At 37.8% G+C, this 25,104-nt stretch overlaps 3 protein-coding genes across 3 annotated transcripts; 1 reads left to right on the forward strand and 2 right to left on the reverse strand.

Moving 5' to 3' along the window:
- Positions 10,224–11,107, reverse strand: LOC18772513 (calcineurin B-like protein 10). Its single transcript, XM_020565914.1, has 5 exons — positions 11,096–11,107; positions 10,837–11,020; positions 10,555–10,637; positions 10,394–10,447; positions 10,224–10,301 (listed from the first exon to the last, which is right to left on the reverse strand). The coding sequence occupies exons 1-5, from the start codon at positions 11,105–11,107 to the stop codon at positions 10,224–10,226; spliced, it is 411 nt and encodes a 136-aa protein (XP_020421503.1).
- LOC18773196 (5'-3' exoribonuclease 4) lies at positions 12,873–23,051 on the forward strand. The gene is made up of 22 exons (XM_007208311.2): positions 12,873–13,179; positions 13,763–13,865; positions 13,954–14,030; positions 14,140–14,331; positions 14,513–14,632; positions 14,796–14,858; positions 14,946–15,083; positions 15,181–15,345; positions 15,565–15,642; positions 16,459–16,545; positions 17,284–17,364; positions 18,145–18,240; positions 18,434–18,504; positions 19,307–19,435; positions 19,599–19,675; positions 19,760–19,800; positions 19,917–19,991; positions 20,541–20,692; positions 20,792–20,896; positions 20,974–21,049; positions 21,536–21,615; positions 21,779–23,051. The coding sequence occupies exons 1-22, from the start codon at positions 12,973–12,975 to the stop codon at positions 22,482–22,484; spliced, it is 2,919 nt and encodes a 972-aa protein (XP_007208373.1). The 5' UTR covers positions 12,873–12,972; the 3' UTR covers positions 22,485–23,051.
- Positions 23,273–24,427, reverse strand: LOC18775254 (rubredoxin). Its single transcript, XM_007205841.2, has one exon. It carries the CDS (start codon positions 24,192–24,194, stop codon positions 23,559–23,561), a length of 636 nt encoding a protein of 211 aa, XP_007205903.1. The 5' UTR covers positions 24,195–24,427; the 3' UTR covers positions 23,273–23,558.

Here is a 25,104-nt window from a genome sequence, read left to right on the forward strand (position 1 = left end):
TAATGTACAGTAATGAACAGTATGTGTGGGCTCCATTTCAAGACTTTTATAACACTCCCCCTTGGAGACCACATGACCTTAGATTGGTTGCCTCATTAAAACCTTGCTTGGAAAAACCCAGTGGGAAAATCTAAGCAAAGGAAAAAGAGTACAACGTGCATATGTCCTATGTTAGAGGACTCTTGAATGCTCCCCCTGATTTTGCATGCTCCAACTTGATTGCTTGCAGAGTTGTCGTAATCCGATGCCATGTACTAACTTTTGGAATGTATATTTCGGCAATGATTTAGTGAAGAGATCTGCCAGGTTATCACTTGAGCGGATTTGTCTGACTTTGATTTCTTGACTCTTCTGGAGCTCATGTGTATAGAAAAACTTTGGTGATATGTGTTTGGTCCTGTCACCCTTGATATATCCTCCTGTAATCTGAGCAATACAAGCGGCATTGTCCTCATTCAGAATTGTTGGAGTGTCTGTTATTGAGGGTAGGGCACATGTGCTTCGGATGTGATGGATTACCGATCTTAACCAAACGCATTCACGACTGGCTTCATGGAGGGCAAGTATTTCCGAGTGATTGGAAGATGTGGCCACTAATGTTTGTTTTGTTGAACGCCATGAGATCGCAGTTCCTCCACATGTAAATACATACCCAGTCTGTGATCGTCCTTGATGTGGATCAGAGAGATATCCTGCATCAGCATAACCAATAATACTCTGGGCGTTGGTCGATTCACTGGAATAGAATAACCCCATGTCTGTTGTCCCACGTAGGTATCGTAGAACATGTTTGATGCCGGTCCAGTGTCGCCTTGTTGGAGCAGAACTGTACCTTGCTAACAGATTTACTGAGAATGATATGTCTGGTCTGGTACATTGTGCGAGGTACAATAAAGCACCTATTGCACTAAGATATGGTACTTCTGGACCAAGGACCATTTCATCATTCCCTTTTGGACGATATGGGTCTTTCTTAGTGTCAAGCGATCGAACGACCATTGGAGTGCTAAGTGGATGGGCTTTATCCATGCCAAACCGTTTCAATACTTTCTCAGTATAAGTTGATTGATGCACCAAAATTCCATTAGCACTGTGCTCAATCTGCAAGCCAAGACAATATTTTGTCTTTCCAAGATCCTTCATCTCAAACTCACGTTTGAGATAATCAACAGTCTTTTGAAGCTCTGCAGAAGTTCCAATTAGATTCATGTCGTCGACATATACTGCCACTATCGCAAATCCAGACTTTGATTTCTTAATAAACACACATGGGCAAACAGGATCATTTGTGTATCCTTCCTTCAGTAAATACTTACTGAGACGATTGTACCACATTCGTCCAGATTGTTTTAGCCCATATAATGATTTTCTCAATTTAACTGAGAACATGCCCCGTGGTGTGTTTCTGGCTGCTTCAGGCAACCTGAATCCTTCTGGAACTTTCATGTATATATCTGTATCCAATTCTCCATACAAATATGCGGTAATAACATCCATGAGTCTCATTTCAAGTTTTTCTGAAACCGCCAAACTTATTAGGTAACGGAATGTAATTGTGTCCATTACTGGAGAGTACGTTTCCACATAATCAATTCCAGGCCTTTGTGAAAAACCTTGCGCAACGAGTCGCGCTTTATACCTTGAGATCTCATTTTTCTCATTGCGCTTTCTTGTAAATACCCACTTGTAACCTACAGGGTTCACATTGGGTGGAGTTGGACTAATATGTCCAAAAACACTCCTTTTTTCCAAAGAATTTAATTCTGCCTGGATTGCATCCTTCCACTTGGGCCAATCTTGCCTCTGTGTACATTCATTAATAGAGCGTGGTTCAATATCATCATCTTTTATTATTTCAGCAGCCACTGAGAATGCAAATATATCATCGATGATCATCTCATTTCTACTCCACAATTCATCAGTGGACGTATAATTTATGGAGATTTCTTGACTTTCAGGTACGGTTGCCACTTTAGGGGCACTTGTCTCACCAATGACGTTTTCCTTGTCAAGAAGTACATGTCCCTCTTTAGGGGCATTTGAATTATGAATTGTGGGCTCTCTATTTATTTCATTTGGATTCATTTTGTCCATCAACTTCCTCTTTCGAGGAACTGAATCCTTTGAGCCTAGTGGTCTGCCACGTTTTAGGCGTGCAGCAGATGAACCATTTGCTGGCACATTGCTTTGTCCATTATGGACATCAATCCGTGCGGGTGTATTTGCAGCTGGGATATGAGATTTTGTCACCTTTGCTGCATCATTAAATGCATCTGGCATCTGATTTGCAATACTTTGGAGGTGAACAATCCTTCTTACTTCGTTTTCGCATTGAGCAGTATGAGGATCGAGATGAGACAATGTGGATACATTCCATGATAATTCACATCGTTTTTCAGGAATGAGTTTGCCTTGTTCTTTAGACACAGATTTTTCTCCCCCTAATGGTGGGAAGATTGTCTCATCAAAATCACAATCCGCAAATCGTGCGGTAAAAATATCACCCGTCAGGGGTTCTAAGTATTTGATGATAGATGGTGAATCAAAACCAACATAAATTCCCAATCTGCGTTGAGGACCCATCTTAGTACGTTGTGGTGGTGCAATGGGCACATATACTGTACACCCAAAAATTCTTAAATGTGAAATGTTTGGTTGATTTCCTAATACGAGTTGTATGGGAGAACATTGATTGTTGGCAACGGGCCTTAATCGCACAAGTGATGCTGCATGTAAAATGGCATATCCCCAAGCAGAAACTGGCAACTTTGTTTTCATTAGCAAAGTGCGTGCTATCAATTGAAGGCGTTTAATTAAAGCTTCTGCCAAGCCATTTTGAGTATGCACATGGGGAACATGATGTTCAATATCTATGCCTAGTGACATGCAGTAGTCATCAAAAGTCTGAGATGTAAATTCACCAGCATTATCGAGTCTGATTGACTTAATGGGATAATCTGGGAATTGAGCTCGTAATTTAATTATCTGAGCCAAAAGCCTAGCAAATGCCATGTTCCGAGTAGATAAAAGACAAACATGTGACCATCGGGTAGATGCGTCCACCAAGACCATAAAGTACCGAAATGGTCCACATGGGGGGTGAATAGGTCCACAAATGTCCCCTTGAATTCTTTGCAAAAATGATGGAGACTCAACATCAACCTTTGGTTGTGATGGTCTGATCACCAACTTCCCTTGTGAACAAGCTTGGCAAAAGATGTCACTTGATAACATAATGTGTTTAGTTAATAAGGGATGTCCTTTAGAGTTGGTGATGATCCTGCGCATCATGGTGGATCCAGGATGACCCAACCTGTCATGCCAAAGCTTAAAAGCATTTGAGCCAGTGGACTCTTGGTCCATGACACTATGTGCCTCAATTGTCCGTATGGTTGTGTAATACAACCCTGATGAGAGCTCACAAAGCTTCTCCAGTATACGCTTTTGGGTATCACTGGAGGTAATACAAAGATATTCCATGTTTTCCTCTATCTTTGTTTCAACATGGTAGCCATTCAAACGTATATCTTTGAAACTCAACAGATTCCTTCTGGAGTTAGATGAATACAAAGCATCTGGAATGGACAGTATTGTTCCATTTGGTAACATAATTTGGGCTCTTCCTGAACCTTCAATCAGATTTGCAGGACCTGATATGGTTGTTACCTTTGCTTTTGTAAGCATTAATTTTGAGAAATACTTCCGATCTTGAAGGATCGTATGAGTAGTTGCGCTGTCTGCGAGACAAATATCTCTGCTATAGCCTTTGTTTTGAGGGCATCCATAATTTACATCCATGCCACCAAATAAGTAAAATAAGCTGGGATCAAAAAGAAGACAACATTACAACTTTTATTGGATTGAAATTTAAACAACACTTCAGCTAATACAAATAGTACAGCTAATACAAATAGTACATTAAGGGATTTAATCTAATTCGGACTCATAACCTTCATTCCCTCTTTTAGTAACAAAATCAGAAACATCTAGATGCGTCTTGTTTTGCTGACGTGATATTTCTGATGAGCCATCTGTGGCTGGCGGAGCATGATCAATGTAATTTATCTCCACTTTCCTGTTCTTAAGTGAAGCTTGATAGAGATCCGCCAAATGCCTGGGCGTACGACAAGTGCGCACCCAATGTCCCTTTGCTCCACATCTGTGGCAAGGGCTTTCAACATTTCTAGGCACATGACTCATCTGTGCCTTTCCCTTATTACGGGATGCATATTTGCCATTCGTGGATGGACCACTCCTTGGTCCTAAACCCTCTAAACGATCACCATGATTTTTTCTACTTCCTTGCCAGTGGCCACGCTTGCCCCATCGCCCACGTTTATGGATATTACCACGAGATGAAGTGGCATTCACTTCCTGAGATGCAGCATTTATTTCAGGAAGTGGTGCTGAGCCCGTTGGGCGAGATTGGTGATTCTTTAATAAGAGCTCATTATTCTGCTCAGCTAACAAGAGGCAAGATACAAGTTCCGAGTATCTCTTGAAACCGCTATGTCTGTATTGCTGTTGAAGGAGGACATTTGAAGCATGAAAAGTGCTCAGAGTTTTTTCGAGCATATCCTCCTCAGATATATTTTCCCCACATAGCCTCATTAATGAGGTAATTCTATGCATAGCAGAGTTATACTCGGACACTGACTTGTAATCTTGAAATCTCAAGTGGGTCCATTCGTATCTAGCTCTTGGGAGAGTCATCGTCTTCTGGTGATCGTATCTTTCACCTAGAGCTTTCCACAGAACCAACGGTTCATCAACCACCACATATTCGCTTTTCAGCGCTTCATGGATGTGGCGGCGAAGAAAGATCATGGCCTTCGCATTCTCTTCAGGCGAAGCATCATTCTCATCTACAATTGTTTGTCCGAGGCCATTGGCTCGTAGATGAATTTTGGCATCCAGGACCCATGATAAAAAGTTGTCCCCGGAAAGGTCTAAGGCAGCAAACTCCAGTTTTGCCAAATTTGCCATCTGAAACTTTAGGCTCGAGATCTGGAACATTAAGCCACTTATTAATAGGAATTTCATTATTCAGGTATATTAATTGATGATAAAGTGTCATGAATTTGCTGTCCAAAATTTTAGGTTCGAGATCTGAGATATTAAGCCACTTATTAATAGGAATTTCATTATTCAGGTATATTAATTGATGATAAAAATAAAATCATGAATTAAATTGCTTGCTGTATGGACGTTAATTCCGCACCATACCTTAAATGTGCGGTAAAGTAAGTGTGCTTGTATGGGCACTAATTCTGCTCCATACATTTAAATAAAAGCAAAGGCGTGGACGATAAACCCGCACCACCCTTTAAAATAAATGTAAATGTGCGGTAAAATAAATTCATAAAGTAAAGTGTTAGTATTAGTAACGGTCTCTCACTGATAATATGTTTAGTATTACCAAGGGTCCATTTTTGTTAATGGTTAGTAATTACATAAAGTAAAGTGTTAGCATTAGTAACGGTCTCCCACTGGGATATGTTTAGTATTACCAAGGGTCCATTTTTGTTAATGGTTAGTAATTACATAAAGTAAAGTGTTAGTTGAAAAATTTCAGAAATAAAAGGAGAGACTATCGTGCTGATAACGTGTTATAAAAATAACCTGGGATATGTGCGATAATTCTGAGCTGCACGTAAAGTAGATGAGACACAGCATTTAACGAGGTTCGGCTATGCCTACGTCCTCGGAGAGCAGCAGCAGTAACTTTTCCACTATGTAAAAGGATAGAGCTACAAGTTTAGTGTTTACAATATATGTGGCTCACTGAATTTTCTCTCTAGGAGAATTTCTCTCTGCTCTCTCTTTCCTCTTTCTTCCTTCTCTTCCTTTCTCCTTTTTTCTTCTCCTTCTTCTTTCCGTTTCTCTTCTTATTTATAGGCTGAAATAATCACTATTCATCACTATTTATCACTGTTCACCCGTGACAGACAAACTCTATCAAAGCCGTCAAATGAACAGTGATGAACAGTAATGTACAGTAATGAACAGTATGTGTGGGCTCCATTTCAAGACTTTTATAACAATGTGCACAAAAATATGCGAAAACTGAAAGACACAGGAAATTTTCGTCTGGTCCGAGTCCACTCGCGGTATTTTTGAGCCTAATTTTGAAGTATCGGAATCTTTAAAGAACTAGGCCTGTAAATATTTTGAAGTCTTTTTGGGGCTGCTTGTTTGGGCCCTTAATTTCAGTCTTGATTTTGATGCTGTTTCTATGCGTTTTGAAACATTTACTGTTGATATTTTCAGGGCTTGCTCTGATTTATGCGGCCATTTTTTCAATATGACACTTTTTCGACCCAAAATAAAATAACATAAACCCATATTCATTTGTTGGTTACTAATAAGGTTTATTTTTTATATAATTGATAGCCTAAATTAATTTAATTTATTTGATAAAAAATAATCTAATTTATCAAGAGGATGATTTGAATTTGAGTGCAATGCACAAACTCACTATCCCAACCGACTAAGATAGCCTAAATGAATCTAATTTATAATAAAGGAGATTCGAATTTAAGTGCAACATCTCAAAATCTTATAGTTACGAGTCAGTAAGGGCTTGGATGACTTCCTCATCAACTGAAACTACCGATGCTTAGTCATCAACTGAGACTACTAATGCTTACTCATATGTTGGCCAATTCAGTTAAATCCAATTTCACACAAACTCAATGTTTTAGCCGACTGGTCTAACCATGTATGTAATTTACCTTATTAATTGAAGGATCTATCCTATTAATCTATAAATTGTCAAATAAATTTTTTGTTAGGAGCTTTAGGAATATACCCAGAATAGGGGCTGAAATTATTAAAAAAAACCCTACATGAAATGCACTTTAGAAACATACCCAAAACCTATTTACTACATAAGAAATGAGTGTTAAAGTTCCTATAAATTACATATCTACCATTGATTAACTTAAAACAAACCCAACACAAAAAACTCAAAAAGAATCCAAAACAAGCCCAGTCCAAATTTATAAAAAAAAAAACCCAAACTAAAAAAATAAATCACGAAAATCAAGGAGCTGTCTTTACTACCCTTCTCCATCAAATCTTCGTACACTGTTAATACCATGTTATAGAAGTACACTATTAATACCATGTGATAGAAGTACACTGTTAATACCATGTGATAGAAGTACATTGTTAATATCATTTCATAGAAGTACATTGTTAGTACCATGTTATAGAAGTACATTGTTAATACCATGTCATAGAAGTACATTGTTAATACCAATTTATATAAAGAAAAATTAGGTATTAGACATAATTTACTTTACTAATTAGTATTTGAGACATTGGGTATTTTTGTTTTGATTTTAATACTTAGAAAAGAATTGTTATTTTGGATTAAGCCAAAGAGGAGGCCCAAATTCATTGGGCATGTCTAAATTATAAAGATAAAATACATTTTTACCCTTTTGTTTAAAACCATATCTCAGCCCCTCTCTTTCCCCTCTTCCTTATTCACTCCATCGACGACGACGCCCTCTCTCTCATCTTCCCTCTTCTCTCCATCGAAGATACGACGTCATCTCTTTCTCCTCTTCCTTCTTCGCTCAATCAACGATGACGACACCGCTCTCTCTCCTCTTCCTTATTTGCTCCATCGACAACAACACCCTCTCTGTCATCTTCCTTCTGCTCACGCGAAACTCTGTTTTTCATCTGGTAAGGTATATGTTTTCTAGATCAAATTCTTATTTCAATTTTGTAGTTATGTTTTGGTTTGAGAAGTTGATTTTGAAGTATTTGATGTAGATTTTGCTCTCATTTTGCCTTTTGTTGCAATCTATTCTTGCTTCACTGACTGGAATGGAAGCAAATGTGGACATGTTTACAAGTTTCTTAGGTCCCAGGGGTTTGTATCTTCTTATGATACTGCTCATCATTACACTGATGCAGATGCACACAAGGTCAATATCTTCAATTTTACACCAATAGTTTCGTTTTCATATGCCTGTAACTCGTGTCTGTAATGTTTTTCATATAGTGGGTTAGCCACCGAAGCCACAGGGGAACATATGTGGTGTTGATTTTACGTGGCTTCTCAATCCTAATAGTTAATTGACACATACAACCGAGTCGTTCTGTTGTATTTTTCCTTGGGTACAAAACAAAAATAAATAAATAAAAATTCATATGATATTTTGCAATACCATTTAAGCTTTAGTTCAGTAAAATTTTATACAAGTTCTGCATTATAGTTTTGCACAAACTACATTGCAGTTTTTGTAATTACAATATGATTTTTCCTTTTTTTTTGGCCTTCAATCCCACCAATTTGAAGAGTAGAGGCTACCCAGATGAGGAATTGGGTGGGCAAGAGAAGAGTAGAACTACTCAAGAGCAAGAGAACTCAAAATTGGACTTTTGGAAACTGCATTGCAGTTTTCATTTAATTACAATTGGATTTTTGCTCTTTCCTTGGTCTTCAACCTCACCAATTTAAAGAGTAGAAGCTACCTAGATGAGGAATTAGGTGGGCAAGAGAAGAGTAGAACTACTTAAGAGCAAGAGAACTCAAAATTGGACTTTTGGAAACCGAAAACTGCATTGCAGTTTTCATTTAATTACAATTATTTTTGTAGCTGTTTTCTTTTTCGTTTTTATTTTTTTAACATAATTGATATCTACATTATATTTTTGTTGCAGTTTCTGTTTTTATTTGCAGTTTTTGTGTGAATAAGTGTTGAAATGTTTTTTATTTTTATTTTTATTTTTTTTAATAAACCATTGATTGTTTATATAAATATTGTATAATTGAATAAATATTACAAAATCAAGTTTGGTGTAGTGGTTTGTGAGTGAGCCTTCCTCTTTTGAGGGTCAAGGTTCGAGTCCATTCAATGACACAAACTTTTTTTTAAAGGTGAATAAAGGGCAACGGAGTTGGTCATCTACAGACAGTGGCAGACGATGGCGGCCAACGGTTGTGGTGGCAGGTGGCCGGCGACGGGAGTCCGACGGTGGTGGTCGGCGACGGGCAGTGGCGGCCAACGATGGTGGTGGCAGGTGGCCGGCGGCGGGAGTCCGGCGGTGGTGGCCGACGGCGGGAGTCCGGCGGTGGTGGCCGACGGCGGAAGTCCGGCGGTGGTGGGCGGCGGCAGAAGTCCGGCAGTGGTGGCCGGCGGCAGGATTCTGGCAGTGGTGGCCGGCGGCGAGATATGATTGGCTAGATATGTACATGTGGCATAGTATGCTTGCCTTAGAAGGAGTGGCATTGTGTGTAATTTTGATATGTTTTAATGATATTTTTGTAAAATTAGGTACCACAATTTGGTCTTTTGCCTTATGCTAATTAGATGAAATTGTATTACTATCTTCCAAATTAGTAAACTATATTGTGTTTTAAAACTAAAGCTCCCTTTATATATAAGTACATAATTAATACCATTTCATACAAAAAAATTTTATAAAAAAACCTTAAAAAGCCCATCAAAACATTCAATATCTTTTGCAGAAACCACCTCCAATTGTCCATAGTTACACCACATACAATCGTAAAGGCAAAAGGAAATACCTCTACAAAAAGGGAAAAAGTACACTGTTAATACTATGCCATAGAAGAAGTTGTGAGTACTAAATTCTCCACAAGCTCTGATTACCACCTAGTAAAACAACATCCAAACTTACGTAGTCAAAGGAAAACATTCCCACGAACAAAAAGAAGAAGAAAAAATTGAACTATTGGATTGATTTACTGTGAAACATTCCCAAGCGCCGTCTCACTCCCTGGTGCCTACCCCTAATGTTTAGAGTGAACTCGCTGCGGTGTTTTCCCGCCTAGGTCGATTTTTCAGAGTTTCTTCTTCTTCTTCATCTTTTGCAAAAAACACTGTTAATTCGATATCTTTTGCAAAAAATAAAGCCAACCGTTTTAAAATTCACCGTACAAACCAACACGACACATGGAGTCTTGACGAACAGAATGCATTGTAAATATCATATCAGCATATTGTTCCTCAAAATAAACAGAAGCAACTTTACGTACAAGGTCATCAAGATAACAAAGCTTGCATATAGAAATGACCATGAAACTGATGAAAGCAGTAAAACAAGTATCCACAATGGGCGGGTCGGGTGGCTGTTTACATATTCCTTTATGTCATGCTTTGTTAGTACCAAGGCCATACCAGAAAACTCATTGGTAATAACTAATAACCACTTCACTACCATAAGGGTGATAAACACTTTCAAAATATATAGACATTGAGTGCACGAACAACACATTTCAAAGACACCATTTTCTTTTCATCAAAGAGATCAAAAACCTAGAAAAGCAAAATCCAGTTCGTGTAAGTAGGTGTAGGGAATTATATTTATCCTAGTCAATTAGTGCAAGATGTTGGTATGAAGCATATACCCTGTCCAAGAAAAGATTTTCACCATAGGGAGTTCTAAATAGTGCTAACTCTTCCTGCAACATAATCATCATCCAAATAATTACTACAATGCATGAAACTAGAAAGAAACAACACATTTCTTCATAATTGAATTTGAATGATTCAAAGAAATTTGGCTGACCTTATGAATCGATATGTCGTCGATAATTGAACTACTCAACTTTTTAAACAGCTCATACAATACCTCCAGCTCATTAACAGTAACTGCATCATGATTTCATGCAAGTAAACAGCCCAAACAGCATTCAAAATTCTCATTAACTAATCATTTATTTCTTCTTCTTCTTCCTTTTTTTTTTTCAAAATTCCCAAAGCAAAAGGAAATAATTTACAATTCGAAGTTCTGCATATATATAGTTTTCTTAATCTTCTAAATATTTTAAATAAATAAATAAATTCATACATCTGGTTTCATCGGCGATGATAGACATATCGCCGAAAATGAAACGGCGATTGGTTGGGCGGGGACGGCCTTTGAAGCAACCGATCACTGCAAAAATCAACACCTCTATGATCGCTACAAACAGTATAAATGTTGCGCAGATCCACTTGCCCAATGATAAAGACCTCAATCTCTGCTCAACCCCCTGCTTAATTAATCGGAAAATCAAAAATTAAGCATAAACAATAGGAAATGAAAATTCGCACATTTTAATTTTTACCGAGAAATCCATTGTCGTCTGCAACAACTCATTGGATCGAGGCTACTACTTCTGGCACTGTGTGGCTTTGTGCTTTTCAATGAAATATATCTGCGTCTACACTATAGAGAGAGAGAGAGAGAGAGAGAGAGAGAGAGAGTAACAACTAATGAGTAATAATCCAATTTTGAGTTTTTTGTATGAATTTCTCACTAAAGGGTAAATCAGGAAATCTGTATATTAAGTAAACTAACAGAAAAAAAAAAAGCTGGCAATAGTAGGGTGTGTTTATAAAGTCTATTTAATGTAAGGTAGGGTGTGTTTATGAAGTCAATTTCATGTAGGGTATTTCTATGATTCTATAGCTAGAAATGAGTTTCTTTATAGTTATCTTTTTTTTTTTTTGCTCAAGATTAATAAATCGTCCTTATCCACTTTGCACTCTTTTTTTTTTTCCTCCTTATGTCGTAGTTCTCATCCATTTTTCAAGGCGCGACAATCTGCAAGGGCTCGTTTGTTATACTTTCTTAGCTTGGATTGGATTAGATAAATTTTTATCCCATATTTGTTTACACTTGGTTCTAATTTTAAGTGAGACTGTCAATATTGACCCCACCAAAAACACCTTCTTAGGTGTTCTTAATGAGACCCGCGTGGAATGGGAGTACAACATAGTCCTGACCTAAGCGCCTGCAACCACTGACTATCCAAGCGCCATCCACAACCACCGATCACCCAAGCACCTACAACCGATCCAAAACCCCACCGTCACAGCAACCCCAATCAACCGTCGCAGCAACCTCATAAAATAAAATAAAATAGTTCCTCCCTCATCCCAAACAAACCCAGATACCCCTCCCCTCCGTAGCTTTCAAGCAGTATGAGAAAGCTAGGTCTGGAGCGGCTTTGCCTTTCTCTCATCTTCTCTATGTGACGGCTACTGACTCCGCCCACTTCATCCCTTCCCTCTCTCCAACAGCCACTAACCCAAACCCATTAATTGAATCAATCCTTAACCAGACAACTTTCCTTATCTTTTAATTAACCAAACCCATAAAAAATAAAAAAAGTTATTGTATTTCTTTTACTCATCAAACTCAATTTCTCCTTTTCAATTATCAAAACTCAGTCAAACAAAAATGATTAAATTGAAGAAACCCATCAGACGACCTCCACACGATTCTCTCCTCCGAGCAACACAGAGATCTCATGGCGCCAATCAAACCAAAGATTTTGACTCGTCATCACTAACTCGCTTTGAGATTTGTTGCGAATGGTGGGTATGGTGGGATTGTTGGAGGTCCAAGAAGGGGAAGGGGGCTGAGGGAGATCTCGAAGGAGACCGGAAAAGTTTTAAAAAAATATTTTTAAAAACTTACTTTTCAAGAAAAATATTTTAAAATATTTTAATCTTAGTCCAATCAAACATACACCAAACATAATACAAGTGTTATTCAGTTTATGCTATGCTAAACCAATTCAAGACAATTTCAGAATTTAGTCCAATCCATGACAGTCCCCTATCAAACGATCCCCAATTGTTTTAATTAAGAGTATTAATTTTGATTTATTTATTTTGGGTCGAGAAATAATAGGCGTAAGAATTCCCGGCTCTGCCCAGTGCCAACACGAGCAAAGTACAACACCTCATTTCAGCAAAAATAAATACGTACAACCATCCTCAGCATCCAAACACTCCCTAATTCGGCACCTCTTGCTTCTTGGGTATTGGCCCCAGGGTGAGGGCATTTTCGTCATAATACAATTTTCCATATTAGCCACCAGAAAGTTCCGTACAAGCAGATCTCCAATAACCTTCTCTCTTTCCTTCTGTGTTCAAATTATTAACTCGTTCAGTCCCGTCCGATCTCCGACCTCGCCAAAACGACACCAAGTTCATGGGCGTTCCTGCGTTTTACCGCTGGCTAGCGGATCGGTACCCACTGTCCATCGTCGACGTGGTGGAGGAACAGCCTAGGGAGGGCCCCAATGGCGTGCCCCTACCGATCGACGTTTCCAGACCAAACCCTAATGGCTATGAGTTCGACAACTTGTACCTCGACATGAACGGCATTATACATCCCTGTTTTCATCCCGATGGCAAGGTTTTCCAATCTTTTCCGTCGACAATTTCCATTCTTTTTATTTCTTTCTATATATTTTCTTGTTAACGGTTGACTTTGGTGCTATCAGAGATAGAATTTAGGTGTATTTCTTGTTAATGGGAATATGTTGTTCAAAATCATTGGTTTGGTGATGCTAGCTTTGCTTCTAAGTTACTTCAACAATTTCCACATTTTTCCAGTCTGAGAGAATTTAGTTAATTGTTGGTGTGTTTGTGTTTGATGATTGAAATGATTGAGTTTTGGTAATCTTAGAGATAACCTTTAGTCCTTAGTTATGATTAATTGGATTTATGAATGATAGAAAATGTACATGGTATGCTAAACTGAGCTCATTAATAACGCATATAAATGTATATGTATTTATGTGGCTTGATACTTGGATTTAATTCCCTTTTCTTGTGGGAAATATGAGATTCTGTTGTTTATAACTCATATGTTGACTTAAATATTACGTTGGACGAAGTTGGATAAAAGTTATCATTTTATGTTCTTTAATTTACCTCTCGATGATGAAATGCCTTTTCGTAAAGTTGTGCCCTCAGGACATGTTTTTTGTGTGCAGCCTGCTCCTGCTACCTATGATGATGTATTCAGTTCAATATTTGATTACATTGACCATCTATTCTCATTGGTTCGCCCAAGAAAGCTTCTTTTTATGGCAATTGGTAAGGTTTATCTTAGATCTGTTAAGTGTCATCTATAATAACTTTCTTTGCCCTAAATTCCGTACTTCATATATTTTTAATCCTGCAGACGGGGTTGCTCCAAGAGCTAAAATGAATCAGCAACGTTCTCGACGTTTCAGAGCTGCAAAAGATGCGGCTGATGCGGTAAGTAATGTGGCTGAGGTGGTAATATCTTACTTACTGCGCATAATTGGTTCATATTCAGTGAGCCAGTGAACTTATTGTTGTCTTTTAAAACATTATACTCTTTTAGGAAGCCGAAGAGGAAAGACTGAAGAAAGAATTTGAGATGGAGGGGACATATTTGATTCCTAAAGAGAAGCCTGAAACATCAGATTCAAATGTTATTACTCCGGGCACTCAATTTATGGCAGTGCTTTCGGTGGCACTTCAATATTTCATACAAAGTAGGTTAAACCACAACCCTGGTTGGCGATCTACCAAGGTTGGTTTGACATTTTTGACTGTAGTAATTTTTCATTGCTTCCCTTAGTCCCTTCAAGATCGGATTATTCTTTGCCTACGGAGTAATCCATTCTCTATATTTTTACCATGTACTTCTGGTTTTCAGGGTACTTTGTCTCTCTAAATTTATTTATGGGGCTGCATTGGGTGATTATTTGAAGGTTATTCTGTCTGATTCAAATGTTTCTGGCGAGGGAGAGCACAAAATAATGTCATACATACGATTGCAGCGCAACCTTCTTGGTTTTGATCCGAACACTCGGCATTGTCTCTATGGTTTGGTAAGTGTTTATTTAAGCCTTTTATGATTCCTACGTTTTCTGTTTGTCATTATTCTTTCGTGTTGCATGTCATTTGTTCTTTGAAAGGGATGCTTTTTGTATGCCTTTGTTTCGTTACTTAGTTGTTTAGTTCTTAAGTAAGCATTTGGATCATCATAATCAGGATGCAGATCTTATTATGCTGGCTTTAGCTACACATGAGGTTCACTTCTCAATATTAAGAGAGGTCAGTTCTTTTCTTCAGAACATTCTGAAGTTTAAATTGTTTATTGCAAGCAGTTGATCTTATAGATTATTTACTACAATTGCACAGGTGATTACTCTTCCAGGTCAACAAGAAAAATGTTTTCTTTGTGGGCAAGTTGGTCATCTGGCAGCTGAGTGTCGTGGTAAACTTGATGATTATGGAAATGTTGTAGATGAAACCCCAATTCACAAGAAGAAATATCAGGTTGGAGAAGTGGCATCCTGCCTCTCGTTGATACCATTTCTGAATTCCTCTCATATCAATCTCATATTATTTCTAAGCTGACATTTTGTTTGTGCAGTTCCTCAACATATGGGTATTGCGCGAATACTTGCAATATGAGCTGGAGATTCCTAATCCTCCTTTTCAGATTAACTTTGAAAGGATAGTGGATGATTTTGTGTTTATGTGTTTTTTTGTTGGCAATGATTTTCTTCCACATATGCCGACATTGGAGATAAGGGAGGTATGTTATTGTGGCAGGCAGGCTGTTGCTTTAATGTTCTGAAGTTATCCATTTCTAGGGTTTAGAAACTAATATTATTGTGGTTTCATCCTTGTTTTTTACAACTAAAATGTAGCTTTTACTTTATCAAACCATAAGATTTGTTGCACTGGTCCTTTTGTTTGGTTTTCACTTTGCTTTCTATTTTTGATGAAATTGTAAACTTTTTACCTGTCTCAGGGTGCTATTAATTTATTGATGCATATTTATAGAAGGGAGTTTACTGCTATGGGTGGTTATCTTACTGATGCGGGTGAGGTAAATCACTCTCGTTTACATGTCTGTTAAACTTGTACCTCATTGCTTTTGCCATAAATGCTTTCTGAAGAGTCAAGCGCAATTTTCATTCTATGATGTTTGTAAAGCGTGTTATGCATTTATGTTGTTTCTGAAGAGTCGGTCAGAATTTTCGTTCTTATGAAAAAAATTCTATGATGTTTGTAATGGGTGCTGTGCATCTATGGAGATTAAACGAATGTCATTGCTGTCATTGTCCGTCATTGCTGTCATTTCCACAATAACAATATTGGGATCATCTCTATTGTAATGTAGGAGACTGATGCGACTGACTGCTTATTATTGATCTAATGCATTAGCTCACTATAATAATACCTCAACTCCAATGAAAGTAAGGCCCTTTTGAATTGTGGATGACTGCAGTGTTGAGTTGGATATAATGTGCCTGATATTGAGACACAATTATAAAAGGAATAACAATAAGGAGTAGAACATGATTATTACTATTGGCCATAGTCTCTTTTTTTTGTTGGTTCTATGTAAAATATCTAATTTAAGATATCTCTGCCACTCCATCTCTCTTAAAAAATGTCTGTTATTGCATTTATTTGTTTAAATTTGTTTCTATGTGGGCCTTGCTTATAACATAGTAATCTTTGCAATTTATTATAGCGAAAAGCACTTTTCCCCTTTTATTAGTATTGTCTTTGTTGGCAAAAAGCTCCTGCTTTCATTTTTGGAGTTCTACGATTGGCGATTGCAGGGTAGTTTATTTTAGTCAATATTGAAACTATCTATTTCAGTGGATGTACTTACGTATTTAAGTTTTTATCACAGGTATTGTTAGACAGAGTAGAGCATTTTATTCAATCTGTTGCTGTTTTTGAACGCCAAATCTTTCAAAAGCGGGTTCGGATTCAGCAGGTATTCTGCATCTTCTGACTGAACATGTATTATCAGTTCTTTTGTTTCTCAGCCTTCTGGAGCATCATATGAAACACATGGATTTCAATTTAAGCATGATAAATACTTTATTCTTTTCACTGGGAAGTTGCTGCTTTCATCCGTTAGTTTGCTACGCCAAGTCAGCACCTTGTAGTGAAGACTGATATTCTAGCGTACTTTTCATTTGGTGATTATTTGACTATAATGGAATTCCAGTGGTCTTAATATTTTCCCTTATTAGGGGTGAGATGTTTGGTTAAAAAAAATGAAAAACTTTTCTATGAGATGTATACTATGATGGTAGTTTTATAGGCATGTCCAGCAGGAGATAATTTATAGGTATATGCTCTTGTTGCATGAGCATTAGGTCTATCCATATGATACTCACTTTGCTGACTAGAGAATATGGATATGATGACATATCATAGATATGTAGAGACCTTTTTGTTGTGTCCGGGCTTCATTTGGATCCCTTTGACAGAAATGTTAGGCCACTCACTAATTTCCCTGCATGATATGTGAACCAAAGGTTTTTAGGCCCTTGTTTTTCCAACCATATTTTAACACATCCAGCTTAATTTTTATTTTGGGGGTTATATTGTGGGATTATAGGTTACTGCATCTTTGCTGCTGCTGGTATCTAGAAGTAGTTTACTCCTTCAATCAATGATAAACAAGCGTGAATTTTTCTTTATGCTGATGATGTTTATATTGCAGGCTATAGAGAATAATGAAGAGATGAGAAATAGATCTAGAAGAGAATCTTCTGCAGAGCTACCCGCTCCGGTGGTCGACAAGGTCTCTGATTTAACTGCAACTATGTGATTAAATTTTTGTATAACACAGTGATAAAGAACTTAGCCTTTCTTGTGCCAGCTATATATGTCATTGTTAACTCATTTCACTGTGATGTCATGAAGTGACTGCAAAAGCATTTTACAAACTCAACAGAATAGTTAGTTCTCTTTGGACAACTAAGACTTTTTAGTGTCCTTTCTTGTCCCATGGAAACTTTTCAAAACCGAAAAATTCACTCTCTCAAGCACCCTTTAAGCAAATTAATGGTCTCAATTTACCGTGTCTTTTAGAGAGGTCGTACATCTTCCCATTGTGAAGGAGAGGTCTTGGGCTCAATTCATAAAGGAGTTTGTAGTTGAATCCCAAAGGGTTGCTGAGAACCCTCGTGTAGCACAGCCTTTCAGGAACTTGTCAGTGTTAACCTACCATCAGCAATTCTTGAAATTGTTTAGTAATTAAGTTTTAGTTTTAATGTGTATTACAGTTTTTCTTCAGATTTAGCTATGATGTCTTTCCTGAAAGCTAGTAATGTCTATTTTGTTGACTCTAGCAGTTTTTCTTTTATATGAATTTTAGCAGAGGGCGAATTTGGTAAGAATTGACTTTTTCATTGCTTTAGGATACTTTGGTTTGTTTGAAATTTTCATTAACCACTTGTACTGTCGGGCGGTCCTTTCATGGAAGTCCTGTAAATTGGGCAGGTGAAGTAGAGTAATTAAAGGATCTATGGTGTTGATATTTCTGAATACGTTGAGAACTGATTTTTATTTTGTTTCTCAGGTTAAATTGGGGGAGCCCGGATATACAGAGAGGTACTATGCTGAGAAATTTCAAGTAACAAAGCCCGAGGAGATTGATAATGTTAAAAAGGACTTAGTAAGTTCCCTCATGGGAGCCATTTCTGTTCATATTATTTTGGTAGTGAATATGGTTGTATATTGACTCAGTTATGTTGTTGAGGGTGTTCTAAATCAAAAGCTTTTCATCTTCTTTTTGCTGTTGTTTCTGCCTAGTTCGATGATACAAGTATTAAATTACTCCATGCTAAAATGTGTACGTTTCTTTGCAGGTTTTAAAATATGTAGAAGGCTTATGTTGGGTCTGCCGATATTACTACCAAGGGGTCTGCTCATGGCAATGGTTAGTTTGACTTGATTAGAAAATGTTTTGCTTCCTTTTATCTACTTTGTCTCATCTTATTGCTTAGATACGATATTGTATATTTGTGTGTATATACTATATATACAGACGTATATATATATTCTTGTATCCTGCCGTTAGGATGATTTCCACCTATCCCTTAAGGATGTCCCACTAAAATATCTAAATCTCATATGCTTATCAGAATAGGTAATTGAACTCCATACGGCAGACATGTTACATGTACTGTCTCCGTTTTCCGAGTAACAGGATACTGCACCTCTGCCTTATGATCCAAATTAGCTCAGGCCAGACAGAGTGAAGGACTTTGACTCAAGTTACCCTTTTAGTGGCTCCAGTTGAGCTATTGGGACTGTTCAACCTGATCAATGTACCATTCAACCGTTGGTTCATTATGGATCCTGGTATTATGTTATGATTTTCAAATATGGATATTTTTAGGTAACTTTGGTCTTTTGACCTGGAGGCCAAAGGACAGGTCCTTTCGCCTGTTGCACGTCATAAAACTATTGTATATTTCCTTTTGTTATAAAACAAAAGGTAAATGCTATCGAACCACTAGGTTGTTGGACCATTATGTGTTGAACTTGAACATGGATCCTATACTTTAAGTCATATCCGTCTAAGTTAGTTTACATAAGGTATCTGTTGGTATGCTATAATGATCTGGAGGTCTGACTGCTCTACCTGAAAGTTGGATGGTGAACCGATGAGCGAACTCGTTGACTGGGTTGGTGTCTAGTTCATTTTCAATAACTGTGCTTGTATCTGTTTGTTTCAGGTACTACCCGTATCATTATGCCCCTTTTGCTTCTGATCTAAAAGATTTAGATGAATTGGAAATAACATTTTTCTTGGGAGAGCCATTTAAACCCTTTGATCAGCTCATGGGAACCTTACCGGCTGCAAGGTCTCTCTCTCTCTCTCTCTCTCTCTCTCTCTCTCTCTCTCTGTGGCGTTAAATAATAAATTCTTTCGAAAAACTTTTCATTATGTATTTATTGAAGAAGAAAATCTTTCTTATTATTCATGCTACATGTGGTAATGGTAAACTTGGTGTTCCCATGTTACAGCTCTAGTGCTCTTCCGGAAAAATACAGAAACTTGATGACTGATCCATCATCACCAATCTATAATTTCTATCCTTCTGGTAAACTTGATTAGTTGTACGAATCATTATATCTTGTGAAGTTATATCCTCATCAATAATTTCTTTTCAAATATCTCTCTCCAGATTTTGAGATTGACATGAATGGCAAGCGCTTTGCATGGCAGGTACGTTCTTGTGTAGTACTGTAAATTATTTTTTTTTCATTCATCGAACTTCTTTTTTCTTTTTGGGGGTAAACTAATTGTAATTGTATCACTTTATGTGTGTGTTTGGAAGTCAGGGTGTTGCCAAATTGCCATTCATTGATGAGAAGAAATTGCTTGCTCAGACAAGGAGGCTTGAAAGCACTTTAACGGTCTGGAACATCGTGTATTTGTACTCCCCTAATATTTTTTGCTTTAGTTATACATGATGTTCACAGTTTGATTGAAAGCTTTAAACCCCTTACAAGGCTTTAGTATACCAATTGTTTAAACAAAGCTTTAAGCTTTTGGGAAATTATAGTAGTTTGCAAGAGTTGTATATAAGTTAAGAGCACAATCATGGTTTTTTGGGGAAAAATATACCACTATGTAGACTGAATTCTCTGGTTCTGAGAATAAAATTATATATATATATCATGCCAATCACTTCGAGTTCTGGACAAAAAGTATTGAAATTATTGGCTATATTTTTTGTTAGAAATGGCTTATATGGTGCGCTGGGGAAGTTGTTGATCTTTGGGATAATGGATTCCATTTGGGTGAGATTAGAGGAGTTAAAGATCTTGTATGGTGGGCTGCGATGAGCGTATTACTTATCTTATGATAGGACTGGTTAGGGCATCTTCTAACTGCAATAACTAAGATGAAGTGGCCTACCATTTCTACATTTTGAGTGCTTATACTCTATTTGTTACATGCAGGAGGAAGAGCAGGCTCGGAATAGTGTGATGCTTGATTTGCTTTATGTCTATCCATCTCATCCTTTGGCGGCAGAAATGAAGTTGTACTACCAACTATATTATCAGTCAGCCCCTCAGGAAAGATTTGTATGGCCGATAGACACAATTGCCAGGTTGGTTAATTTGGTAGCTGTTTATGTGGACTTATGGTCTAATTGTCATTGTTGAAACTCACTAGAGTTATTACCATTGCTTTGTGTTTACCTTTTCAGTGGTGGAATGAATGGATACCTTTGGTTATCTGAGAGAAATGGTGTTCGATGCGTAATCCCTTCCCCTGTTCGTGGTTATCCGAACATTGATTATAACCAAGTCTTGTAAGTAGGGCCCCTACTGTTGTCGTCTGATTATTTAAAGAGGATAGTGTTTCATAGTGGGCAGTTTTTATATGCAGAAATGTTACCTATCTTAATCCCGCGGCTCATAAACACATCCCAGAACCTCCCCAGGGTGTGGTCATGCCCAAAAAGGTATGTGATTCTCTTTAAAATTCTTTCTCAAGTCTTACAGAGTTTTTATTCATTACTACATGTCATGGTGTGTGTGGTATGCTTCCTGTTATAGTTTGGGACATATCAGGTTCCTGTGGTTGGTCTTTTGTTGCTTCACTTTTTGTATAAATGAAGAGTATTATGTTTTTGTGGTCATTGTGAATTTTCTAATGTGACAATGTCTAGAAGATATTGCTAAAACTTAGCTTGTCATTTCTTTGGGTGTCAAATAACGTAACAGCTATACATGAGTTGGGCTTTTCTTAAAATCACTCCCTGTGTTGATTTATCTTGAAACCGCTCCCTTCATAATTTTTCAAGAAGGGATAATTTTATGTTTTTTTAGATGCTAAGACGGTTGGGAAATATGCTTCAATTGCCTGTGCCTCCTTTCTTTTTGTTCTATTATTTTTTATATTACTGTAAATCATTGGGTATGATTGAAATTTTCTTTTATGTCTTCAGGTTGTAAAACCTATGGACATCAAACCAGCCCCTGCATTATGGCATGAAGACAATGGTCGACGCCAGCAAGGCAGAGAGAGGTAAATATTCTAACTTTGATGTGGCAAAATTCTTAATTGTCTTTCTTTTTCAGGTTTTAGCTTACAAGATTTTAAATAAAGAATACCTGAGAATCTTAATCTTATAATTGCAACCCTGGACTCTGGATAGTGGTTTCTAATTGTGGTGCGTTTGTTTTAACAGGCCACAAGTACCTGGAGCAATTGCTGGACCTATGTTGGGAGAAGCAGCTCATCGACTTGTCAAGAACACACTTAATATTAGATCTAATAATTCAGCTTCGGGATTTTGGGACCAACAACCGCTACGTAATTTTCCAGGAAACTATCCAGTCAATAGACCAAGACCAGCTGGGCCCTCTGGGTATGAAAAGGGCTTCCGTGAAGAAGCAAAGTATGGAAACTCGTTCACTCCTCAGGGCATCATGGCTAGGCCTAGATTTCCCTCCTCAAATGGTATGCAGGGTGACAGACAGAGTTTTAGAGCTCAAGAAAGAGTCCAATATCAAGAACAGAGTTTTAGGACACAAGAAAGAGTACAATATCAAGAACAGTACCACAGCTTGAGAACTGGGATGTCTGGTTTAACAATGGAAGAAAGTGTGAGAACCAGGTCTCCTGCCGGGCAACCAGGGATGCCAAATTCAGGGTACTCCACGAACCCACAACACCAGTTTGCGCAGGATGCTCTTCCTTCACCGCCTCCCAAGTGGATTAACAAAGAATCAACTGCAAACGGTGGGTTATATAATAGGCAACAGGAAACTGGATTTGGTGGAGCATATGAGCCGCAGCCAGTCAAGAAGGTGTATCAGGTTAAGACTCGTGCTCCCCAGGATATGTCGGATGCTGGAGACCAGACTGGGAGTGATTCATCTGGATTTGTGTAATGTTGCCTGGTTCTTTGTAAGAGGTGCCCCCACACAGAATACTAAACTTATCTTACCTTGTGGCCGAGGGGAGGGCACTAAGACTAGCTTCATGAGTGTATATGTAGCACATGGCAACAAGAGGTTGACGCTGTGGTTCGATGCTAAAGTGATTCGGCTTGCCTGATTTGCGCAGCCAGTAGCACGGGAACCACAAAAGGATGGTTTGTTACATTAATACGGATGAGATTTCCGCAGAAACTCTAAACAGATTGTACTAACTGGCCATGGCGGTGCATATATCATTAACTATTTGTTGGGTAGTTTGTAAAATATGCGTACATAGTTGTGGTCTGTTGTTATAGTTTCATAGGAAGAATTTGAGAAGTCAATCAGAAATAAGGTTGATATGTATCATTAGGATGTAGGGGATTATGTCATCCAAAAGGAATTTGTTTCTTTTCCCTTCAGGAATGTTCGCTGTATTCAGGAATGTTCGCTGTATCTATTATTAGTGTTTTCTTTTTGTACCTGGATGTTTATTTTAAATTATGATCTGATATCACAACAGGGTTTTCTTTTTATTTATTTATTTTCCAGAATCTCAACAGGGTTAGTTAAATGGAAGGGGATTTGGTGCTCTGCTCGTGTATTTTTGTTATCGTTTTCTTTACTTTCTCAAAAGATTACTTATGCGATGTGTACGAGATATAGCCATTTGAAAGTAATAGAAAATGATGACTAAGCTGTATCAAATTAACAACCCTGTTTTGGGCATTGTTCAAATAAAATGGAATGAGATTAGTTGATTGTTCAAAACTCGCTGCATTTTCATAAGCACCAAGACACTGAAGAACAATATGTTTCCCCCAAGAAGTCTAAAGCTTTGACATTATACAAATGTAAAAGAGGTTCTTTTCACATCACAACGATTGAAATGCTATGTCCATGGGATGGAACCTATGCCACAATTCAACACACAAACCTCCTCAGAAACAAAAGATACTATACCTCTCTGGTTACTCAAGTGACTTAAATTATTATATTTTCACATATGAAAGAAAAAGGGCTCATATCATACCTCCCTCCCATTCATTATTGCAGAAAATAGCCAGACAAGAAAAGCACAAAGAAAAGGAACAAGCCCCCAAATATGAGCACAGCCTTCTGGCCAGAAGTCAGTGCATTTCCACCAAGCCCAAACTGCTGGTTCTGAGCAAACCCAGCTATTTCCACACTCTTACTCACAAAGAAGCTCTGTGCAGCCCCACATGTTGGGCACCTCCAATCCTCAGGTAACTTATCAAATTGCAATCCTGGTGGGATTGGATATGATGGGTCTCCCACTGCCTCATCATATTTGTACCCACAAGACCTGCATTCATATATCCCTGTATTCAAAACTGCAAACTTCTCTTCAAGCCTGCGCTTATCAAATGTTGTTTCTGCTGCTTCTTCTTGTTCTGGCTCTGGCTCTGGCTCTATATAGGAGGTGGGAGGAGGAGAAGCAGGCTCATCTGATGTTGGTTTATCCTCTTTAGAGACATCAATGGAGTTTGTAGTCAAATTGTTTGGTTTATGGGGCTTGTGAGTAAGTGAGAGTGAAATGCTTGGGATCTTGGGAAGGAGAGTTGGGTTTGTGAATTGGGTTTTGGGTTTTGGATGAGAATGTTGGGAAAAAGAGGTTGAGAGGTGGAAAGAGAAGGTGGGTCTTGTTGTTGCACAAGCCATGAATGGTGATGGTGGAGATGGATGTGACTTAGTGCCTCTTTGTTATTCAAAGAAGCACGAAGTGTACAGAGAAAATGGTTTAATGGGAAAGTTGTTGTTTTTCAAGTTATGTGTGTGCATCTGGGTGGAGGAGAACGCTCACAAAGGAAAGGGATCCATTGGAGGGCATATTCTTCCTTTGAAACACAGAGTTGGATAAGGTGGGGAAGGTGTGAGATTGTAAGTGGATTCCAGAAAATGGGCCGGGTTTTGGGTTTCAGTCCAACTATCTAAAAACCCAAATACCTAAAACCCAACAAAACAAACAAGTAACAATAAAGTTGTTACCACTAGGTTTCAGGATTCGAAAGTCGGCCGGGCAAAATTTACATGCTAAACTCGACGGTACAAGTGGATTTCGTTAATACACATATAAAGATACACATAGTCGGAGGAACGTAATGAGCCTTACCCTCAAATGCATGTCTATCAATAAATAAAAGTTTAACAAATACAAAAACTAAAACTAGACAATGTAATCTAGGATCACACTTAAATAATTGATATAAAAATTTTGATCATCATCGACTCTTTGATTCTCAACTCTTTCAACTTGAGGCTCAACAATGGGAGATTTAGGAAGATTTTGCCAAGAAGATAAATCAAACGTCTCAACAAAAATAAACCAATTCTCATAATAGCATCCATGTATTTAATCAAACATACCAACGCAAATCAAACATCTCAACCATACCAACAACAAATCAAATATCTCAACAAAATTCCTAAAATCAAAGCCCTAATTAATTTTAATTCATTCCTAATTAAACCATGAAATACTCAATTTCAACATAAAGATGCATAAGATAATTAAAAAGAAGAGAATGAGAAGAATAATTGTTGCTAGCAAGAGGAGAAGTTGATGCCTATA

This window comes from Prunus persica, chromosome G6, assembly GCF_000346465.2.
Source record: "Prunus persica cultivar Lovell chromosome G6, Prunus_persica_NCBIv2, whole genome shotgun sequence".
Lineage (NCBI taxonomy): Eukaryota > Viridiplantae > Streptophyta > Magnoliopsida > Rosales > Rosaceae > Prunus > Prunus persica.

Bases quoted from the DNA above. Each gene is read 5' to 3' on its own strand.
- LOC18775254 (XM_007205841.2), bottom strand. From the start codon at position 24,194: ATGGCTTGTGCAACAACAAGACCCACCTTCTCTTTCCACCTCTCAACC.
- LOC18772513 (XM_020565914.1), bottom strand. The intron at 10,448-10,554 runs GTCAGCCAAATT...ATTATGTTGCAG, and splicing joins ACGACATATCGATTCATAAG to GAAGAGTTAGCACTATTTAG. The intron at 10,302-10,393 runs GTATATGCTTCA...TTGCTTTTCTAG, and splicing joins AAAATCTTTTCTTGGACAGG to GTTTTTGATCTCTTTGATGA.
- LOC18773196 (XM_007208311.2), top strand. From the start codon at position 12,973: ATGGGCGTTCCTGCGTTTTACCGCTGGCTAGCGGATCGGTACCCACTG. The intron at 14,859-14,945 runs GTCAGTTCTTTT...ACAATTGCACAG, and splicing joins ACTTCTCAATATTAAGAGAG to GTGATTACTCTTCCAGGTCA. The intron at 20,897-20,973 runs GTAAGTAGGGCC...TTTTATATGCAG, and splicing joins ATTGATTATAACCAAGTCTT to AAATGTTACCTATCTTAATC.